The 16,990-nt window shown below is 39.6% G+C and overlaps 3 protein-coding genes across 9 annotated transcripts in view; 2 read left to right on the top strand and 1 right to left on the bottom strand.

The window, feature by feature from the left end:
- The window catches only part of LOC146314238 (clathrin coat assembly protein AP180), a 36,119-nt gene extending 31,795 nt beyond the window's left edge, over positions 1–4,324 (top strand). For 4 of the 7 annotated variants that reach the window (XM_084737019.1, XM_084737018.1, XM_084737012.1 and 1 more), the window contains 4 exons: positions 473–526; positions 695–772; positions 857–968; positions 2,848–4,324. In XM_084737019.1, coding sequence (XP_084593145.1) covers positions 473–526; positions 695–772; positions 857–943 — 219 coding nt within the window. In that variant the 3' untranslated portion in view covers positions 944–968; positions 2,848–4,324. The remainder of the gene's footprint in view (positions 1–472; positions 527–694; positions 773–856; positions 969–2,847) is intronic. The other 3 variants (XM_084737014.1, XM_084737015.1, XM_084737017.1) reach the window with 1 other exon arrangement.
- Positions 4,325–6,072: 1,748 nt separating this feature from the next.
- Positions 6,073–10,066, bottom strand: LOC146314237 (inactive serine protease 35-like). The gene is made up of 2 exons (XM_084737335.1): positions 9,729–10,066; positions 6,073–7,810 (listed from the first exon to the last, which is right to left on the bottom strand). Exon 2 carries the CDS (start codon positions 7,804–7,806, stop codon positions 6,436–6,438), a length of 1,371 nt encoding a protein of 456 aa, XP_084593461.1. The 5' UTR covers positions 7,807–7,810; positions 9,729–10,066; the 3' UTR covers positions 6,073–6,435.
- A 2,474-nt stretch (positions 10,067–12,540) lies between these two features.
- LOC146314236 (type-1 angiotensin II receptor A-like) lies at positions 12,541–13,489 on the top strand. Its single transcript, XM_084737068.1, has one exon. It carries the CDS (start codon positions 12,569–12,571, stop codon positions 13,487–13,489), a length of 921 nt encoding a protein of 306 aa, XP_084593194.1. The 5' UTR covers positions 12,541–12,568.
- The last annotated feature ends 3,501 nt before the right edge of the window (positions 13,490–16,990 follow it).

Below are 16,990 nucleotides of genomic sequence, written 5' to 3'. Positions count from 1 at the left end.
GTCTGATTAGATCTCAAATATGTCCTGAGTACATTCACATCTGTACTTAGAGCTGCCCACTTGTGATCAGATCACCCAGGATGTATGTTTATACCAGGCCTGAAAAGGGCCTCACATTTGCTTATTTCAGTTGTCTTTTTGGCAACAACAGAAATGACACTGAAGGCTCCCTGCAGAATGCTTCCCCTCTGCTCTCTAAATCATCGTGCATGTTTAAATCAAACATGAACTACTAGTGTCTATTAGGTAAAGTCAGGGCTTTTGTTGTGCTGTGTTTGTTTCTTCATTTGTCAGCTTTTGTTGTCCAGGACTGGTGTGTCTTCACCGTTTTTGAAATGTGTTTGTGCCTTGTTTTGCATTGTGTGTGTGTGTGTGTGTGTGTGTGTGTGTGTGCCTGTGTGTGTGTGTGTCTATCATATATGTAGTGTAGTAACATCCCACCTCCTCCTCTCCTTCCCCTCCACACCTTTAGACCGTACCCATGGGTGTCCCTCCTTTTATGGGGACTTACCCCAGCTTCAGCATGGTAAGACCACCAGTCCACTGTGGTCTGGTAATGTCCCTGAACCAGTCTGGACATTACTGGACATTGATGGACGTTGATGAGCCCTTTAGGTGTCCCTCACACCCATCAGATGGCCGACATTGTGTCTTACTGTGTCTTTTTCCTTCCTTCCCTGTGTCTCTGTGTAAGCCCGGGGCACCAGGAGCTCCCATGATGCCGATGGTGAGGCCAGGCTTCCCTGCCACAGGAGCGACCCCCGGAGCACCGGTAACACTCTCATAACACATACGTAAATGTTACAGCCGCCCTGACAAAAAGAGTTTCAAGTGCTAAGAGTGAATGTGTCCGCAGATGTCTCCTGGAGTGGCCCAGAGCCCCAGAAAGCCTCCACCACCGAGGAACGCTCTGGATGACCTCAACATTAAGGACTTCATGTAGACTGACTGACCTGTAAACCCCCAAGGTATATAAAGAAAAAGAAAACAGAAAGCTGCAAGCTAACTGTAAGAAGTGAGATGTTTTGTTTTTCAATTGTCCTGTCACAGCAAGGGCCATGGAGCAGAACATCAAGAACATGTGAGCCATATTTAATCCTGCAGTCTCAGCTAGCTAACAGGTTTAATGGGCCCTGAATGTGACATTCCCGACCTTGGTGTCCCCAGAAAAATCTGAGGTGCAGCAGGGTTAAATGTGACATTTCTCCTTTGTTTCTCGAGAGATATTGGGCACTTTCACATCTTTTTAGCTGAACTGCTCATAACCCACATCCACGTCAAAGACACAAACACAGACTGTGTCAAACTGTGAGGTTACAAGCAGACATACTTTTGTTCTGAACCCCAGCAGTTTTACATATACTTTCAAGGCTTTCAGAAGTGGGTACATTGTAAAAGTCAAAAGTTGTCTTTGCAGTGCTACAGGAGAAGACATAGTAAGTCAGTGGTTCCCAAACTGGGGAGGGCAGAAGACTGACTGAGAAATAAAGAGTGAAACAAAGTTGAATGAATATGATCCATTTAGGGGGAATAAGCAAACAAGAATTTTGTTGATTCTAACCTTTTTCACTAACCTTTATTTCAGTACAATCAAAATTTCTAGTGTTTTTTATCAGTTCCATCCCCAATTATTGTTAATGAGTGATAAAAATTGTGGCATGGGAAGGCAGGAAGTTTTTCTGGCTTCTAAAAGGCGGGTGTGCCAGAAAAAGTTTGGAAACCACTGCAGTAAGTAGTGCCCAGTATTGTGTTGTTTACCAGCAGACACTTTAATCCCACTCAGTCTGAAAAGGTAATTCAGCTCAATGGCAATGACTTTGCAAGACATTGCAAGAGATTTAATTACTTAATTTTGTATATTTGTGGTTCTGAAACAAAAACAAGACGCTAACTTAGTCCAAATGATGCAACCAGCAAACAGTAGGGAAGGAGTCAGAGTTACTAGACAATCATTCACCATCAAAACTAAGAGCACAATAAATTCACCTGTATTACCACAGGTAACAGGGATTTCTCTCCTATGGATCTGTCACTGTGCAGTTAAACCTCTTTACAGAGACGTGGATCTCCGTGGATCCAGCATATTTGTGTGGAGTAAGACTCACTGCGGCAGTAAAGTGTCCCCGCCCACCTCCATCCACCTCCGCCAACTGACAGCCTGTAAACACCCCAATCACCCTCCACTGCCACTTCTCTTTCCTAACTAACTCTAATAAACATCAAACGGAAAAACAATAACAGATGTACAGAGAACACCGCAAAGATAAGCCAGTATTTCAACTTGCCATATTTCCTTAATCTCTGATGAAACATCATGGTCCTTTTATGATTTAGTATAGTAAATATATTACATATTTTCCTGTAGGCCACCTCTAATATTAAAAACCAAAGCCTTAAAAACAATTTACAGTGAGGTATGGTGTCACATATAGCAAACATAGTGTTACCATATGCAAAGTATTTTTTCTGCTTCATATGAAAACACCCACAGTATCATGAAAGTCCACTGAGACAAAGTGCCCTGAGGCATTATAGGAAATATAGGATCAAGCTTGACCCACATTACTGACTAAAAGTCAGGATATCTCGTCCTGTTCTACTTCAGTTTTGACTATTCATTCTATCTCTTGCAAGTCCCCCAATTTAATGGAAAGGAATAAATTGCTGGGATGTCCCTTTAAGACATCAGCCATGAAAAACTGGGATCCACCAATATAACTGATGTGAAGGACGGTTTTGGAGTTGAACAGTTATACATCTGACAGACATGAGAATTTCCATCTCTGTCTTATTAGACTATAGATAATTAGACTTCACCTGTGACATTTCATTTTCTCTCCTCTACAGGTTTGTCATTGTGTCTGGAGCTCTGTGGATGTGGATGTCTGCACTTCCCCACTGCCTTCCCCTCCGTCATGCCCCGGCCCCTTCAGCCAACCAGCCATTACATCTTCCATCTTTGCCCTTCGACCTCCTCTCAGCCGCGACCCCCTGAAGAAAACCTGCCCTCCTTATCTAATGTTGTAGCACAACTGTGAATGTGAACCCTAGATACAGAAAAACTAAATTCCGTTTATGTGTGTGTGGGTGTGTGTGTAATTCAGTGTTAACCTTTACTTAATATACTATGGAAAAACAAACAAAAAAATAATAAATGTGTATTTAGATTCATTCTGAATTTCCGCGTATCAGCTGACTTGGAATGGTGGATATATGTTGGTTTCTTTGCGCATCTCCCAGATGAGGACCGTGTTGTTAAATGTGGACTGTGTTCGGTGTGTGTAACTTCACTGGCCAACCCCCGACTCCCACTCCTCTCTAACCCCCGTCATCCAAACTAATACTGAGCTACGTTTATGTCATGAAAAACTTGGTTGTACCTATATCTGCTTGGCCATCCATCCTCCCACCTGTCAAGTTTGGAACAAACTTCCTGATCAAAATGTACCTGAGAACAACTTGCACTGCAAATCTGGACGTATCATCGAACACAAACTGTGTTCGCTTTCATTTTTACTTTATCTTTTTTTAGGAGTTGTATGAAACATGCAAAAACTGTGTTCAAATTGACATATGCATTTTAGACTATTTTAAATAGATTATACATATTTTCTTTAATCTTTATTTTGAGAGAAAAAATATCATATATTTTTAGTTACGTCAAAAAAAAAGGCAAGTAGACTTAAAAATGTTCCCGCCTTCTTTGTACATACCTCTCAATCTGTAATCAGAGGCAGTATTGAATGGAAACTTTGCCCCGAGTGTTTACTGTTGCGCCCTCTGCTGGTGTGGAGTGATACTGCATCGTAGCATGCGACACAGGTCAATCTGGGATGCATTCTAATACTCTCAGAGAGCTCCTTTCCTTGTCTTTGCATCCCTACAAGATGACTTAACGTCAAGGTGGAAATCCAGGAGACAAGGAGGCATTTGTGTACGTGATTGGAACGTGGCCTCAGTCCTCTTTGGGTCATTTTGCCGGTACATTCGCTCATGTACTGTCACTGGAAGTCTTGAGGACTCTCACTGTAAAGCACTCAAGTATACGCTGGATGTTCTGTGTGTTGTTTATTTCCAAAAAGTGACTGTATCTTAATCCATTGTGGCATTAACAAAGTGTTGAAAGAAAAATAAAGACAAATGCGACACATAAAAACAAAAAGAATGTGGATAACTAATGTTTGCTAAGTATTCATATGAAGGCTGTGTTGTTTTTCTTTTCTTTTTCGGGTTATTATGGATGGCATCGTCCTCCCTCCCCCCCCCCCCCCCCCCGACCTGCATGTGAGTCCAAATGAGATGCAATAAAAGACAAATACACTGATCCAAACGACCCTCACGGCTCATCACTTATATCTGTTCAGACTCTGTCAGGTTGTTGTTTGAAAATTCAACATTTTTATTTGTGATCAGTATGAATGATTCCTGTTGACAAGACCATCTGTTTGTGACATGAAGATCCAGACAGACAAAATTACAATCCAAGTGTTGTGACTCACTTTTAAACATCGGTTTTACTTATGTATGCATCTAAAGTAAACAAAACAAAATGTTTACATTGTGCAACACAGGTCACAAACATATTTTTTTGTCTTTTCCTTTATATAATTACAGTTTCAGAGTTACTGTAAATGAATTACATGACAAACAAACAACTGTGGTGTTTAGAAAAAGTGAAAATGAATTTTTCTCTCTCAAAATACAAAAACAAATTGAAGAACTTTTTTTAAGCACAAAAGGATTTTCCTGCATATGATTTTCTACAGTCTCTACTGTAGATTAACTGATAAACGGCTGAGTGAGCCACAGATCCTGAACCAAGGACATGTGCAGCATTCTTCTGTCACTGATTTGCTGTGATGACCTGCACAGAAGAGGTGAGCCAAACTAAATGTGCCAAACCTTCAAAAATGACACAATTTTGCTCTTATTCTTATGTTAAGTGTTGAGACTTGGTCTCAGGTCTCCTAAGTTAGTTAGGAGTGAACAGCAGGCAGTGGCTGCACAATCTCCAATATTTTGCAGATGTATGACGATAACTTAAAGATACAAGTGATACCCACACTGATACCCACACTTGTATAAAACATGAAAAAGTTTATGATATGATGATTTCATCATAAATACAATCAAACACGTTAGTGTGAGTCTTCCTAATGTTTGCAATACCCTAATTTAACAATCACAAATAGTGCATTAATAATTATGTTAGCTGAGCAGTGAAATACATGGATTATGGTTAGTTTGAAAGACAAATGAATAGCAAAACACAGAAATTATAAATGAAACTAAAAATAGAAACGTGGCAGAAAATGTGTTAAAGGGGAACTGCATTCTCACACATCAAAGTGTGTTTCTAAGTGGTGGAAAACCTTGAATGGTTGTGCTTGCATTTTTTTTTCATGCTGTTATCTTGAGATCACAAGTTGATTATTTTGTTATCTTGTGAAAATGAGCTTTGTTGTTTTTGTGATAATGAGATAATCAGCCCATCATGATGCAAAATGTTGTTTCCTCTTATTACTTAGTAGCTCTACCCATCATCGATCAACACATCAGACTGTACTTCAATCAAACTTTAACACAGGCAGAAACTGCGAGATAATATTGAGCTCAGTCCTCGTCATATAAGGGTGTCTACACTGACTCAAGAAATCGTTGTTTTCCTTAGATATCAAGATTATTTAGCCCGTTATCAGAGGAAAATAACATTGTTATCTCAAGATATTGAAATAATTAACTTGTGATCTCAAGATAAGGACGTTAAAAAAAAATCATAGCAAGCGGGGCCTAGAAAGAGACAAGTTTACCAGACTTCTGCAGCTCCCTAGTCATCTCTGCTTGAGGCTTGCAGCTCAAGGCTACATTTGCTGCTACTAGAATCAGACCCTTAAATCTCTGAAAGAACTGTTGGCAGCTGAGTTGTATTATGGGTAATGTAGGCAACAGACTTTTACAAGGAAGAGGAAAGCGTGGAATAAAGAAATAGGATATTTTTGGTTCTGCTGCATCATTTCTGATTCATTGTGAGTCAGTTTATGTTAATGGTGTGCAATGTTAAATCTGTGTTTTGGGAAAAACAAAGAAACAATGAAACATGCTCTGAATTTCCAACATTTTCCACTGAGCGTGCACAAATACATATAAAATGAAGGCAGACTACAGACAGAAGACTCTGTCCATATCTGTATGTAGATCTAACATTAAGCATAAATGACCTTTTTATTTTAACTGACAACAATAAAAGTTAGCACCTTTGTACAAAGCTTTTAAGTCCTGCTTTTTACTAAAACGTTTTCAATTCCTAAGTCAAAGTTTAGGACCATTCTTAAGACTAAGTTTTTTTTAGAAGTTTTATACATACAGGCCCAGATCTTAGAGTCTCTTTCTAAGCGATAACAGGTATTTCCCTCCTATGGCTCCGTCACTTTGCAGTCAAACCTCTTTACAGAGACGTGGATCTCCGTGGATCCAGTGACAGATCTGGGCATATTTAGGTGGAGTAATCCTCACTGCAACATTGAAGTCACTCTGTCCACCTCCATCCATCTCCACCCACTGGTGGCCTGTAAACACCCCAATCACCCTCCGCTGCCACTTCCCTTTCCTGCCTCCATCTCCTGCGTCCTGCCTCAGACGAATATAAACACCTGCGCCTGTAGCACCCAGTTGCGCGTCACAGTGCTGGTACATCAGATCTTCAGACTCGTTTGCCACTGAACAAAATCGGTACACCACCTTCTCTTCTCCACCTCCGTCCAACAGGCTTTTGTCGGCATCGTAGCCTGAGAAGTGGATGCGTGCCAGGTGTGTGCCAGAGGGCGCCACCCCAAGCTCCATGTGCTTCTGTTTTAGGGGTCGTTTGAGCTCCAGGACGGCGTAGTCGTAGTCAGCAGACACTGCGTTGGTGGAACTCTTGGTTTGGATCCATCCTTGAGGGATTCGGGTTTGTTTAACTCTTGCCCAACGGAAGACAGGCTGCTTCTTGGGATCAGCGCTACGACGAATACGACTGAGACTTTTCCCTCTGTCAGTTACACCCTCCTCACCTTCTTTTCTTCCCCTGCGCCTCCTGCCTTTGCCTCCCCTCCTCCCTCTCGCAACATCTCCATCTATACTATTCTGCTCCTCATGTTCCTCCATTATCTGGTCCTCAACTTTCTTCTCGCCCCTCCGCCGCCCTCCCCTCCTCCTACCTCCTCTTCTTCTTTTACTCTTGAGCTGCAGCACTCCTACTTTAACCCTTCTGGCACCCTCTAGGTAGTCTCTGCCATCATGGATGCAACGTGCCGCTGTTAACACATGTTTTGGGGATATCAGGACTCCAGAGCAGCCTGTGGAGAGACGGACAGCCGTAGAAAAAGGATAGTTTGTGATGAAACGCTTGTCAGAAATCACAAAGCGTCCATCTGCTCCGTAAACCTGTCGTTTCCTGCGGGTACGAGCTGGTGAGGGGTGAGACGTCTCATTAAAACCCTGCAAACTGACATCTGTATGCATGCGAGTCCCATTCTCATACATCGTCTCATATCCCAGAATCCTCTCTTGCTCAGTCTGGTCCAAAGGCAGTCGACTGCTTTGACACTCTATTCCACAGAGTGTTTTTGTCCCTCCTCTCGCCTCATCCTTCTCCTCGTGCCCTTTGAACAGAGGAGTGCTTAAAGGCTCTGTGTGAGTATCCAGCAGCAGCGGGACGCTCTGCCTGGTCCACCTGTACGTCTCGCCATTCTCATCTTTACCGAGAACTCCAGAAACTGTGAGGGCTGCTGCACAGAGCAGCAGACACGGGAGGTGATTGAGTCCCATCCCACTGAAAAGAAACGCAGAGACAGAGACAGTGGTAAAAGAATTATTCAAATAATTTACTTAAAGTTGACATTAAGTCTAGATAATTAAATTTGTTATCACATATATATTACACTACATGTCATTTATACACCAGTATCTGGCCCAACAATGACAAAAAAGCTGTATGTAGATATTCTCGGGTATTTTTAATGGTATTTCAGAGTTTGTCTTTTTCCTGAAAACAATGAAAAACTATCGATGACTCATCCTGAACTTACTAAATTTCTGTCCAATAAAATGATGTTGCTGGAACATGAAAAGAAATACATCCATTCACCAGAGTGGACCGGACTGTTTCTGGGGTACAGTCCCTCCCTAATAGGAAACAATATAAACACTTCAAAAGCCCTTGTGGACTCAAGCAGTAGGGTTTTCACCACCATAATAGCAAAATATAACATAAAAAATAAATGATCTAAATAAAAATCTCACCCTTTAACTGGCTTAACATACTTTTAACATACTACTCACTGTAACTTTGCCTGGAAAATGTAAACACAGGCTCTTTTCATCTGACTTCAAGGAGAATCCAACCTGGTGGCAGCCATTAAGAACATCAGACAATCTTCTTGCTGATGATCTTGTTAAGTTGTGATGATCATATAGAAGCTTTAGTATTAAATTCATAACCAGTTAAAACTCTGTAGTTAAAAGCAGCAATAAAAATACATTGCAAATAAAAGTATATATGTATTTGAAACAAAATGTACTTAAAGTATTAAAAGTAAAATTACTCAATGCAGTGTGGTGACTGTCAGTTTTATACAATTATGTTACTGGATCATTATTATTGATGTATTAATATGTAATCAAAGGTGGGACTAAGTTTAGGTACATTTTATAAATTTTTGGTAGTTTAATCTGTAAAAACAAATCATTCTATAAACTGATCATATGTTCTGTATGAAAACTCTTAATTTGAAAAGTAACTTGTAACTATTGCTGTAAAATAAACGTACAGTGAAAAAGCAGTAACCACTAGAATAGCTGCCTTGTCTTCAAAAAATACAATTTTATTGTGAATTTTACTGCCTTTTCCTGTAAATGTTTACGTGTGACATCTAAAAGAATCTGAACAATACAAAACCTACAAAAAATCATATCTTTCAGCAATAATGCAATTACTTTGAAGTGTGTTTTGTATGTAAAATCTTGATTTCTAGAGTATCTGGTAACTAAATTAGATATTTCTCCCTTAAATGTAGTTAAGTGGAAGTATAAGGCATTTAATAGAAATACTCAAGTAAAGCACAATTACCTCAAAATTGTATTAAGTACAGTAGTTGAGTAAATGTGCATAGTTAGGACAACTTTCCACCACTGGGCAGAGATAACTAATGCTAAGGTGTATTAGAAATACCGTGGCTGCAAACCTCTGAATCGCCACCAACAACTCCCATTTTTTCTATCAGGCAGCTCCCACTAACATTCACTTCTCTTTTATATACTACAAAGCCAGCAGAGGGCGCACAAGCCCAACTTCTAAAACCCAAACCACCGAGGAGCAAAGTGTATCTGTGATATTTTACTTAAAGGTCCATTAACATTGTGGTGTCTGCTGCTGAATTAATAGAATATATATTTCAAAATAAAGTTGTTATTGCATGCAACAGCTTAACTGTCATTTAGTGACACAACAAAATATTTTTCGCATTAATTCTGACAATTTCTGATATGAATTAAGTCTGATATTATTCTGTTAGCCTGTTTAAAGAGTTTGTGCATCTTAAAAAAGAAGTCAGTCGGTCTACAACCCGTGATAATTACGAAACGGTCCTGTTGAAAAGTAGATATACAGAAAACAAAGCTTTTCAAAAACAAAATTAGGAGTTAAGTTACTGATGCGTTTTTATTTTGAAAAGGAAAAAAACTTTCCCTACCTGGAAACATTCAAAACAACACCCCCAAAAGTTCCAGTTTCTCTTTGTCGTCAATAAAAAATTCTCTCCATCCAAACGGCTTCCAGCAGACTGGTTTCCATCATTTCCCGAGCGCAAAAAAAAAAAACCTGGAGAAGCTGCGCGCTCAGATCCTCGCAGAGATCTGCATCCCACTCTGCACATGCAGAAAAAACAGTGAGGCGGAAGGGGGGGGGAGAGCGAGCATGAATGAAGGTTTTGATCATGTGATGACATTACATTTTAGGTCAAAAGTGGAGCCATGTGGAGAGAATCCGGGGTATTTTTCTCGGATTCCGCAAATATTTTCGTTACGTCGGGAGCGCGCAGAGAACAGGGACGCTTTGAATAGAAAGAAATGAATTTAGATGTAAAGGTGTTTACACACAGATCTTCGGCAAAATGTTGCCTTTGAGCGCGTGTTTATCCGGTGCTTCTGCGGTCAAAAATGTGAGTTTACATTTATGTCAGGTGACGTTTGAAGTGTGTCCAGAAACACACGCTTACGACGCTGCAGCTCTCAGATCAGGGGAACCTGTATTTTAACCCCCGCTGGTTTATTTTGACAAGTGTGTCTCCGCTTTATACAACAAGAGTTCATTCAGCACGACTCCTCCTTTCTGCTCGATTAGATGTTGTAGCACCAACACACACACACACACACACACACACACACACACAATCAAAGGGTCAGTTATTACTGTCATCACACTAACAGATGATGTTTGTACACTTCCAAGAACTGACAGGATTTAAATAGTGTAAATCCCCAATGTATCAAGTTGGGGACAGCTTTTCTATCTTATCACTGGGCAGGTGGACCCTCACTGGTATTTTTTTTTTTTTCAGCACTTTATATAGCTTCTTAAAAGTCACAAAAGTCCTGTTGTCAAATGTTGTTGTTTCCATGGTCAAGAATGAACACTGGAACTCAATTTTTTAAGTCAAGATGAAATTTAAAATTCTTTTTGAACTCTTGTAGATCACATCCCCAGTCATATTGTGCACCTATTTCACAATATATACCCCCCAAAATAAATTTCTTTGTATATTTATATCAAAATCATGCAACATTTGTTCATTTTTTCTTTGTGTTAAACAGAATATGACATGTTTATTTAAGCCAGAGCCAACTAGTTTCAACTTATAACATCAGTACATGCACCTGTCAATCAATCTTCAACTTTTAGTAGTGCAGAGCTGAAGCCATATATATATATATGATTTAATATGATTCATTAGTTAGGTATAGTAACAGTATGGTACAGTAGTGTATTGTTGGGTGTTCACCACCTCAAACTGTGCTCTGTTTCCCCAGTATACTGTGATTATGGGCCCGCTGGCTAGAATCCACTCACTTTGGGGAAAGTGGTGTCTGTCACAGCAGATTATACTCAAGGTATTTTACAGTAGACTGCTTAAGCAACTAGCTAACTACGTGGAGCACAGAACGGACTGTGGGCCGAGCCTCAAAAGCACAACAAAAGCACAGCTTTAACTTGTACAAAAACAAAAGAAGATGGCTCTGTTTATTGATTTTGGTGAAACTGGATCATATTTTATGGAGAATATGCTTTCTGTTTTTCGCTCAGATGTCCTCCAGCTGCTCAGCTTAAACTCTGGGTCAGAGTTTCTGTTAGTTTAGTTGTCATTAACAGTCAATGGAACAAGGCTGAGCAGTAAACACGGCTGGACTGGGATTGAACACAGCCTCCAAGATGAACCAGGAACACAGTCACTATCTGATGGAAAGATAGCTTTACTTGTTGCTGTAAACTGTAACAGTGCATTCACCACCACTGCCTACTGTGTGTGCCAAACAATATGCATGACACGTCCCTCCCTATCTACTTGTTTTTACAAGAAACATGCAAATGGACTTTAAGCCAACACAGACAATGAATCCTGAAAGCAACATTATCTCACTGGTCTATCTAAAAAACAGGAAATTTTACATCCTGATTGGCTTAAGAGCGGCGCTCTAGTTTTATAGGCAGAATTTTCTGAATATTTGGTTCCTTTTCTTAATTCAAGTTTTATATTGTTCGATTTGTCTGTGTGTTATATTTATATGTTATATTTTTTTGAAATTTATAGTTTTTTGAATTCTCAAAGATACTAGTTTACTGTTTCAGTGGCCTGATATCATTTTGGAAAATAAAATTTATTGTTAAACTCAAAATATCCCATCTGCATTACATATCTATGTCAGGTGTTCATTAACTGCATTTTTAAAAAGATTATTTTTTAGTGCTTTTTGTCTTTAATTGATAGGTGACAGCTGAAGATATGACAGGAAAGGGAGTAGAGAGAGAGAGAGGGGATGACACGCAGCCAATGAGCCACAGGCAGGACTCTTATCATATTATTAAATACAAACATTTGTCTTAAATATTTATATTGAAAGCATGTGTGTCCATATGTATTTCGTTTTATTGTAAAGAAAAATGGAACACATGGAAGATGCTTCTATTTTGACATTATTTTTGACAGTGTCAACCTATTTGACTGTGTAGCTCTTAAATGCTGAATCATAAATAGGTATGGAAATTTGTGGCTTAATTTTGACTTCTGAATATGTGAAAGCTGCGTGCACAAAACAGAATATGGAAAAATGCATCAGATAAGAGAGACTTGCAAAACCATGCACCAGTGATGGAGTGTAATACTTACTGGATATCATTTAATTTGCATAAAATAATATAGCTTCTTTGTTATTAGTTCCTCTTTAAGTGCATCATAGGGGAACATCCCCTGCACATTTTACCATTGTCAGTCACTCAGTGCACAGCATTCAGCTTCTCTGCCAGCAGGTTTCCAGCATGGAACAGCTCAACTTTACTGTGGGTGCTCCTAACATCTCCTCTTCTCCTGGATATCCACCTCCAAGCTCCTGGGACTCCAGGGGTCTGGTCCCTGGGGTAGTGCTGTCCCTCTGCTTCCTGCTGGGAGTCCCAGGAAACATTGCCGTGATCATCCTCAAACCAAACAGGGAGCACCTGTCCAGTCTGAGCCAGAAGTTGATGCTGAATTTGGCCATGTCAGACCTGCTCTGCCTGCTCACCCTGCCTCTGTGGGTTTACACTATCCTGTACAGCTGGACCCTCGGCCTGGTAGCCTGTAAGCTCCTCACGTATCTTGTGTACTGCAGCATTTATACTAGTATGTTGACTGTGACGACGCTGAGTGTCCAGCGCTACCTGCTGGTGGTGCACCAGCAGACATACTTACATTGGGCAGGAGAGAAGAGGCTGCTGCTGCTCCTCTGGCTGATAGCGATGATCCTGTCCATCCCTTCATTAGTGGTTCGACACCTCATTTCAGACCAGCACTGGACAAGATGCCATGAACGGTACTCTTCCCAGGCCCAGTGGGTGGCTGTGCTGCTGACTGAGTCCCTGCTGGGACTTATTGCATTTTCTGTCATGGCTTTTGCATACATTGGCCTCTACAGGAAAGTACACCAGGGAGTTTTCTTCAACAACCCACAGACGACCCGGATGCTCACAAGTATCATTGTGACCTTCTTTGTCCTGTGGATTCCATATGAGATCATAAACGTAATGGGTGTGGCAGCTATTTTGCTCAAAAACGATAGCTTGATGAAGTTTTGTAAGGCTGGCTGGCCCATCGCTGCAGCAATGACATTTGTTAATAGCTGCCTGAATCCACTCTTTTATGCATTTGCCGCTAGAAACATGTGCACAGTGTGTCAAAATCCTGCACATAAATATTGTTGTTAATTCAGACGCTCACCATCCCATGAAAATACATATATATGTATATATATGCCATGTTTTATTATTGTGAAAACAAGCAAACATGACTTATTAGAGACAAAAGGAAGTTTAGTGTTTTCTTCAAACTATAGATAAAGATTCTCATGAGAGTTTTAACTTGCACAATACATGCTAGGAAGTCTAATTAATTTAATGAGTTGATTGAACCCTGTACAGTACATTAATTCAACTCATCATTTCAGGTTAGAAGACTTGATTTTTTCTGTAATTGACTTGAACAAATAAAACTATTTATGTTAAGATAATGAAAAAAGATTAGTTGCACAAAATTCCTTTTTACATTGTATCAGTAAAGAAGGCAGAATCATAACAATGATAACAGCTAGAGAAATTTTTGTTCTTGTGGAAATGAAAGGTGTTTTTCATCAAATGATCTCATCTCCCCTGCGGATACACAGTCTGAGGGTGTGGCTGTCTGATTTGTTACAGGGAGCTGAGGATGATTTGTGGTTTAATGATGAATTTTGAGGTGAAGCAACATCTTGCCTCAAATCAGCTGTGTACTGATTACAACTGGTCCACAGCCACAGCTGTAAAAGTAGAGATTTGAATCAGACAAAGAACCAAAATATCAACATGGAAATGATTAATTCTACTGAATTTTCAGTACAAAAACTGAGGTTTGACCACATTTTCAGATAACTTATATTACATCTCCATAAATCTTCACAATCTTTTTTTTTTCCTACTTTGACATACAAGTATTTTTCTTTTTGTGTGTGTTGATCGTGTGTGTTTGTGTGTGGTAATATTGTCCAGGAGCATTATCCAGCAAATAATAAAGTCTTTCCCACTGATAACAGCATTGCCTATGTAAGCATCTTAGCTTTTACGGGAGAAATCCAGTAAGAGGAAGCACTAGAAAATGAAAAGATTGAATAAATGTTTGTGTTGGAGTGTTTCCAATGAGTGGAATGGCCATTTGTCTCCACTGTTTAGCAACAGACAGACAAGAGGAAGGATAAAGAGAGATGGAGAGTGTGCAGTACTGATAATATGAGCAGATGTGTAAACTCACTAATTCATTCATTCTTTATTTTGTCTTGGACAGATGGAATCTGGATTTTCAGGCAAACTCTTTCAGCTCTCACACTGCATGTATTTGTACATATTGTGTTGATTCCTTAATTGTGTTGACACCTTGTAACATGTCTCTTTAAATATATACTAATTATAATACATTAAAGGAATAATACAATTTTATGTTGCATTATCTTTCTTTATCTGGTAAAAAGAATGATAAATGAGTTTTTGCACTTTTATGGCCAAAGATTTGTTACCAGTTGTAAAGGATATATTATAATATAATATATAATTAATAATAATATAAAGTTATAATATTAATATACATATCATTATCAGCAACATACAAGTATTATCAGCAAAATGCACTAAAAGTCAGTGCAGAAAAATTCCTCCTGTGACTGTCCCGTTGTACGATAAAATCTTTAACTGGTACTGATGTATAAATTTCCTGCTGTTGCTGGTCGAGGTGGTGCTAATTGTTTTGTTTTGTTGATTTTTTTAAAATAATTAGTAACTGTAGTTAGCAAATAATAAATGTAGAGGAATAAAAAGTAAAATATTGCCCTCTCAACTGTGGAGTAGAAGTACAAAATGGTACAAAAATGGAAGCAGTCAAGCAAAGTACAAATACCTCACGTTCTTACGTACAGTACTTGAGTTACCTCGTCACTATAATGTCTTCTTAATGCTATGGAGAAGCGAAGCTCTTCCCCTTCCGGTGGCCCACCGTGGGAATTTACTTTGGAAAAAAATCAACTGTTGTCACTGACTTTTCTGAAGTAAAGTCACAAGGGGCACACTGGAAGGACAGAGACAAGGGAAGAACAGTAGCAGTGTAGTTCCAAAGATAAAGTTGAGAGAACATCTCTGTCATGGTTAAAAGTTTCACTTCATTTTCTTCATAGCTTCTGTGTCAATACTTATTAAGTACACAAATAATTCTCAATAAAGCTCTTTGTTGTTCTTGCACAGATGCGTCTGATGATAGTTGCCTTCATCCATCATTGCGTCTTTTGTTTTCCTTTTCTTTATCCTCTCTCCAGCCTTCACCTTTGTGCTTTCTTTTCATTAATTTCTGCCAGGACTGGAACTGACAGCAGCTTCATATGTTCGGTGAACCAGGGGGTCCAGGAGGTCTTCCCCAGTACGTGTGGCTGAGATGTGGGGCTTTTTCCTGGGTAACTGCTGGTCATGACCTCAGAAGCTGAGGAAGCACCATCATTTATGTTCTCTCCTCAAGCTGTGTGGACAGCAGTCTGGGTCAACTCATAACCTTTTCTGTGTTATACTCTGTCTAGACAACACTGTTAATGAAAAAAAAAAACAGTCCAACTAAAGGGTCAGGACTGCTGCGGGAGAGAATGTACTTTGTGTATGTGCTGTTTGTGACTCAGTGTTTCCCCCAGCTGCTCCTTTGGGCCCAGCCAGCATTTTTTCCGGCCAGTTCTCAACAAAGAAAGCATCCCTTTCCCATGCAAGGATGACTTCTACTCTAAATTCAGTGTATGTACTGCTGCCAAGATGCTCGCATCATGATCTGTAACACTTTTGGTCATCAGAGGGGGTTATCTTGACCCTTGGCAGAGAAAGGAAGGAAACATCTGAGACAGAATCCCTTTAAAGTGTATATGCATGCTGAAGGACTTGTAGGGGTGGTGGGTTTGTGTGTGTGAGCATGAAAACAGAATTAAAACAGCTTCTAAGCAAATTATATTTGTTTTATTATTTCTCTGTCAATGCACTACATGCAGCTTGGTGAAAAGAAGCAGTGTTTTGTCATGCAAAGCATACATCATGGTGTAATTATGGTTATGATGCCTATAAATCACAACCAGAGCTTTGTGCAAATTATAATAAGATTTCAGTCACACAGATTGCACCATGATAAATTCCAACTCCCTGCAAAATCCATCTAATCAGGGAGTATTTACAATAGCGTCAAACTTATTCCTGTTTTCGCTCAACAGTCTGATGTTAATTTAATAGTTCAAAATTTTGGGAAATACCCTTATTTCCGCCTTGCTGATAGTTGAATGAGAAAGTTGATACCACTCTTGTGTCTGTGAGGTAAATATGAGGTTATAGCCAGGGGATGGTTAGCTTAGCTTAGCACAGAGACTGGAAACAGGAGGAAACAGTGAGCTAACAGTGACACAGCTAACACAACATTACTGGTCCTTGCCAAGAAATAATTCAGCAAGGTGTCGTTTTTACACTTCAGTTACTGACTTAACAAAAGAATTATAACCTGTGTATTAAGCCCTTTTCACACACGCAGTCTGTTCCTGAAATATTCAGGATCATGTGTGAGTGGGAGCATGGATCAATATTCAGGAAAACACCAATTTCCAACCATAAGAACAAGTAACATATCAGTGATCACAAGAATCACAACAATGAGAAGAGTTACAGCAACTC

This window comes from Lutjanus erythropterus, chromosome 15 (genome assembly GCF_056507025.1).
Source record: "Lutjanus erythropterus isolate fLutEry1 chromosome 15, fLutEry1.hap2, whole genome shotgun sequence".
NCBI classification, from domain to species: domain Eukaryota; kingdom Metazoa; phylum Chordata; class Actinopteri; order Lutjaniformes; family Lutjanidae; genus Lutjanus; species Lutjanus erythropterus.
This window is presented reverse-complemented; position numbering and strand designations above follow the sequence as displayed.